Source organism: Salvelinus sp. IW2-2015, unplaced genomic scaffold (genome assembly GCF_002910315.2).
Source record: "Salvelinus sp. IW2-2015 unplaced genomic scaffold, ASM291031v2 Un_scaffold2564, whole genome shotgun sequence".
Taxonomy (NCBI): Eukaryota; Metazoa; Chordata; class Actinopteri; order Salmoniformes; family Salmonidae; genus Salvelinus; species Salvelinus sp. IW2-2015.
In genome coordinates, this window is record NW_019943875.1 from 17,760 (window position 1) to 23,938 (window position 6,179).

The window sequence follows — 6,179 nt, forward strand, 5'->3', positions numbered from 1 at the left end:
TCTTGTGTCTGAGCTGTTGAATTGCGACTCGATTTTTCTCTGTACTGGGACTTAGCCTGTTTGATTGCCTTGCGGAGAGAATAGCTACACTGTTTGTATTCGGTCATGCTTCCGGTCACCTTGCCCTGGTTAAAAGCAGTTGTTCGCGCTTTCAGTTTTCACGCGAATGCTGCCGTCAGATCCACGGTTTCTGGTTTGGGAATGTTTTAATCGTTGCTGTGGGTACGACCCGTCAATGCACTTCCTAATGAACTCGCTCACCGAATCAGCATATTCGTCAATATTGTTGTGGACGCAATGCGGAACAAATTCCAATCCGCGTGATCGAAGCAGTCTTGAAGCGTGGATTCAGATTGGTCGGACCAGCGTTGAACAGACCTGAGCGCGGGAGCTTGTTGTTTTAGTTTCTGTTTGTAGGCTGGAATCAAACAAAATGGAGTCGTGGTCAGCTTTTCCGAAAGGGGGGCGGGGAGGGCCTTATATGCGTCGCGGAAATTAGTATAACAATGATCTAGGGTTTTTCCAGCCCTGGTAGCACAATCGATATGCTGATAGAATTTAGGGAGTTTTGTTTTTAGATTAGCCTTTAAAATCCCCAGCTACGATGAATGCAGCCTCAGGGTGTGTGGTTTCCAGTTTACAAAGAGTCAGAAGAAAGTTCGTTCAGGGCCATCGATGTGTCTGCTTGGGGGGAATATATACGGCTGTGATTATGATTGAAGAGAATCCCTTGGTAGATAATGCGGTCGACATTTGATTGGAGGAGTTCTAGATCAGGTGAACAGAATGACTTGAGTTCCTGTGTGTTGTTATGATGATCACACCACGTCTCGTTAATCATAAGGCATACCCCCCGCCCCTCTTCTTACCAGAAAGATGTTTGGTTTCTGTCGGCGCGATGCATGAAGAAACCAGCTGGCTGCACCGACTCCGTTAGCGTCTCTTGAGTTAGCCATGTTTCCGTGAAGCAGAGCACGTTGCAATCCCTGATGTCTCTCTGGAATGCTACCCGTGCTCGGATTTCATCAACCTTATTGTCAAGAGACTGGACATTGGCGAGTAGTATGCTAGGGAGTGGAGCGCGATGTGCCCGTCTCCGAAAGCCTGACCACGAGACCGCCTCGTTTGCCCTTTTACGGCGTCGCACAGGTCGCCGGCTGGGATCAGATCCATTGTATTGGGTGGAAGGCAAAACACTGGATCCGTTTCGGGAAAGTCATATTCCGGTAGAACGCATGATGAGTTGACGTTAATCGTATATTCAGTAGTTCCTCCCGACTGTATGTAATGAAACCTAAGATTACCTGGGGTACCGATGTAAGAAATAACACATAAAAAAACAAAATACTGCATATTTTCCAAGGAACGCGAAGCGAGGCGGCCATCTCTTTTCGGCGCCGGAAGATAGAGGGCAATGTCATGGTCACATAACATTCCTAGGTTTGCAAAGGGAGGGTATAGTACTGGAAACTTTAGCAGTTTACCAGTAAACAACCAGAATTTTGGTAACATTCAAGTTTACATTTTTTAAATAATCAGATAACATCGAGTGGCCTTTTTGGTTATGATAGGGGTCTGTAATAATCTATGGCCCTCTGTGTGGCCGTATCACATGTAAAATATATAAAATAATACATTAAGATTATTTTAAAGTAAAACAATAGAATGACAAAGCTGTAAAACATTATCCTAAATATAAACCATCAACTTAGTGAATACCATTGGTGTTTAATATGAGGGTTTCAGTATGAAATATGTTTTTTACACACTTTTATTTATTTTCCTATGTCAATATGTCAATATTTCTGGTGGCAGTTGTGAAAAAAAGTCAATAGTTGGAAGAGTTACAGAGTTAATTGAAAATAATGCCATTGATGCTTTTTTCATTAATTTGGCTTTTTTCTCTTGAACTATATGGTCATTCCACTAGAAACTAATGAACAATATGGACACATATATAAAAAAAATAATACTATATATGAATACATTAAGTTATTCAAGTATAAATGACCAAAGTCACCATAGGGAACCATTTAATAGCATTGACGTGGTCATGTTGAGTCCTTAGACATTCCAATGGCAATGATAGTTTGTTGTCATTGACACATTGTCAATGTCACTACTACCACTCTCCAAAACAAGGAAGCAAAAAGAATTAGAACATCTTTCCAACCTTTGACCTCCATATCATAATATAATAACAGGACAAATACAAATCAATAAGGGTTAACCCTCTCACAGTACTCAGGGTTAAGATGAACATAAACACAAAGAAATCCCAATATCCATCTCAGACCTGGCCGGATGAATGAAAGGGGTTGGCGAGCTATTTGGAAAGAAACAGTGAAGGAGCGAGGGGGAAGGGGGGGGGGGGGTGCTGAAGCACAGGGCTGAGTCCTCAGCACTGATCAGAGCTGCATGATGCAGACAGACGAGGAGAAGGAGGGAGGGAGGAGGAGGAGGAGAGGAAGGAGGAGCGAACAGTGGAACATACTGGCTGAGGCTCGCAGCCCTCAGTCTTTCCTCTGTGCTTGGCAGAGCTGCTTCTCTATTTCTCTCTGCTCTCTCTCTCTCTCTATTTCGCTGACAAAAACACACGCAGGTAGGAGGGCTCACCCCCTCAAACTCTCCCTGCCTGCACCATGCTGCCCTGGAAAAGAAGTAAGTTTGTTCTGGTGCAGGATGAGGCCAAGATCAAGCCTAAGAGACTGATAGCTGGGCTGACCTACCAGTCCATCCTCTCCTCCCTGATGCGCTCCTGTCCCGACCTGCTCCCCGACTCGACCACCTTCAACTGGCTGGGCTCCATCTTCCAGACCAAGAGGCAGAAGGTGGAACTCAACAAGGAGGAGCCCACCTACACCGTACGTTACCTGGGGAGCATTGTCACCATCACGGCTAAAGGAGGAGGCTGTACACAGGACCCAGTGGCTAAGATCTGGCAAAGGAGTAACTACGGAGAGCAKAGCGTCAAGATGAKRTTAACMGTGGGWCYTCAGGGMATCCRGATGGGCACMGACAAGACRGGCAAGAAGAARCCCACCMACCTMTACTCTCTGAACCGGATCACCTACTGCACAGCTGACCCCTGCCGACCCAAGATCCTAGCCTGGATCTACAGACATCARGTCAAGAACAAGGCKGTGGTTCTCMGGTGCCATGCYGTTCTRGTCAGCAAGTCRGAGAAGGCCAGGGCCATCGCACATAGTCTYTACCAGACGTCCACCTCAGCCTTCAGTGAGTTCAAGCGGCTGAAGAGGCAGAGTGATTTCAGGCACTGCCAACAGCAGCTGCTGGGGGAGGACATGGTGCCGTTGATGCCCCTAAGGAGGCTGCTCAATGGGCAGTGCCACTACCGGCCACCTGCCGACAGCCCTGGAGGCCCCAGTACCACCGGTCTCTGCTCCATCGCAGAGGAGGAAGAAGAGGAGGAGGAGGAAGAGGAGGAAGAGGAAGAAGATGAAAGGGAGGTGGAGGAAGAGGGGTACGAGGCAGATGAGGAAACTCTATCGGACACTGACCTAACTCATTCATATGGGTCATGTGAGATGAACCTAGGGGACATATTTGATGGACTGGACGAGTGTTATATCAACATCAACATAAACATCAGCGACAGCAACAACAACACACTGACATTTGTCAGCTCTCTAGTGTGAGACGACAGAACATGGACATGGATATCATATCACATCATCACAGAGCCACATTCCTTCTCTTCTCCTTCACTGTCTGGTCCCTTTCTATCACAGGTTATGTCCTGCTTTATCACAGTGTGAAGAGGATAGATTCTGTCTGTCAGGAAAGTTCTTCCCCAGGATTCATTTTTACAGATGGCTCAGACAGACATTGGCTTGACAATTTCAGTTGACTATAGCAATTTTGTGAGAGTATTTACAAAGAGGGCTGCGAGAAAGTGATAATAGCACAATGTAAAGGGAATAATCTAAGATACTATTGAGAGAACTAGCACTGACTGAGCTTGTCATAATATTGCCATGCCAGGTGTACACAGCACCCTAAGCCCAAGGTGTGTTTACTTCTGTTTTCCTTGATATTTTGTAAGTACAGTAACATTAATGTTTGTTGCCATGAGTGATTTTCAATTAACTTGTACTTTTTTCAGAGGTTATTTGTATGAAAAATATGTATACTTTCTACTAAGACAATCTGTATAATGTAATTTCCACACTTGACCTTTCTGAGTGCATTTAACCCTGAGGAGAAGTTTAATAAAATGTCACTACAGTATAACCCCTGCAAATGAATGAATTAGGTTATAATTTAGGAATCAAGCCATTGAGTTGACATATTTATTGCTGACATTTGTTAAAGCCCTGTGTATCATTTATGCATGACAAGTCAGCAGTGATGTTTAACGCTTAGTCTTTTGTCTTTCTTAATGGGACACCTTTGATCTCAAAGCTGTTATGCTATACAGTAACTCCACACTGGGATGCATTTCTGACCAAGGAGAGTTTGAAGAAATATGTCTAGTTTTTGTGCATTTGTTTTTCCTATGAACAAAACAGAACTACATTCCCCTGAAGGTGTACTAGATTTCTATCAACAGGATTAAGGCTGTATGTTTGCTTGACTGCCAAAATGGCAGAGATACTGAGGACAGAAAGGTACATCTCTTCTTTACCGATGGATGGACCAGACTGCTAAATATTTTGGCTATTCTTTTATCAAATTTCATAAAGATAAAATCTTTACTATTTAACAAAACCATTGTGATCGGGGTCCACATGGGATCTACATGAGATTAAGTGATTTTCAAAATGTGTTGAATAAAATACCCTCACTTTTACCTAGTAAGAGAATTGTAATTTTTTATATGAGTGACACATTTAGACATTTAGCGACAATCAAAGCTGAGCATAGAGCGTTTGTGTGATTATGGTAAATCTGACAACTTGATTTTATGCATCTTTCGACGGTATTGTATATTTTGATGTTAGTCAAAACAAGACAGGGAACAACAAAAAAATCAACCAAACACAAAGCTTCTCAGGTTCACAATTACCGAAGATCTTTAATATCCACCACCACAAGACATGGTCCTCCACAGTCATGCCACATTACACCACATGTAAATTGGCCCTTGCCACTTGGTTAGATGTAGATCGGACAGAACCATCTCTGCTGGGATGGTATTGGCCACTCAGCCCTTTTCTTTGAGTGAACCAATTAATCAGAGAATTGAATAGTCCGGGAAATGAACAGAAAATACCTTCCTAGGCAAAAGAGGGCTGTCTGTCAGAATGATACAGAACCAACTGAAATGAGATGGATACCAGGAAGTTGTCACAACCATCAACTATTTTACTGAAGATATGCTAATCTGGATATCAGACCAAATTATGCGATATTACAGATAATGATTTGTGATGTGATTTTCTTCAGGAATGTTTTTTAAATGGTTTATCAGTTATCTCAAATGGAGATTGAATTAATTATACATTTCTCCAGTTCCTGCAGCTTTTGGTAAATAGTAATGCAACATAACATTCACACTTTTTCCATTTACTATTTCAAAACACATCACAAACTAGAATATTTACTCACTTTTGTTACATAAGAAATAAAAACAGACCTGCTATGTTTGACAGAGCAGAGTCTCCATACATAAGCCTGTCTTTGTTAGTTTGCTGATGTTGCAGAACACAGAGCCAGTTCAGTTTTCTCAGGTTTAAATTATTTAGATGGATTGGTCTTTGGGGAGAGTTTCTGGAATTGTTGTTGTCAATATTTTTACTAATAAACTACCTCTGAAAGGGTAGAGGATCACCAATCTGTACTGAAACAATAAGGAATCTCTAAACAACAAATATACCCTAGTCTGGGAACCCTGGTGAAATACAAAAGAGAATAAAAGAGTTAATTGTGTCTGTAAATTTCTTCCCTAGGACGGCATCACGTCCCACCCTGTGTGATGCCCTGGTTTTACATACGGTAGATAGGCCTACATTCAGATGTATTGCGAAATACAGATACATAGTAATACTTCAAGCAACATTGTTGGTCTTATGGCATTCATACATCACAGGAGGTTGGTGGCACCTTAATTGGGGAGGACAGGCTTGTGATAATGGCTGGAGCGGAATTAGTGGAATGGTATCAAATACATCAAACACATGGTTTCCACATAGTTTCCATGTGTTTGATGCCATTCC

At 42.7% G+C, this 6,179-nt stretch overlaps 1 protein-coding gene across 1 annotated transcript; it reads left to right on the plus strand.

Moving 5' to 3' along the window:
- Positions 1 to 2,517: 2,517 nt before the first annotated feature.
- On the plus strand, positions 2,518 to 4,813 carry LOC112074297 (protein FAM43B-like). Its single transcript, XM_024141496.2, has one exon. It carries the CDS (start codon positions 2,643 to 2,645, stop codon positions 3,657 to 3,659), a length of 1,017 nt encoding a protein of 338 aa, XP_023997264.1. The 5' UTR covers positions 2,518 to 2,642; the 3' UTR covers positions 3,660 to 4,813.
- The last annotated feature ends 1,366 nt before the right edge of the window (positions 4,814 to 6,179 follow it).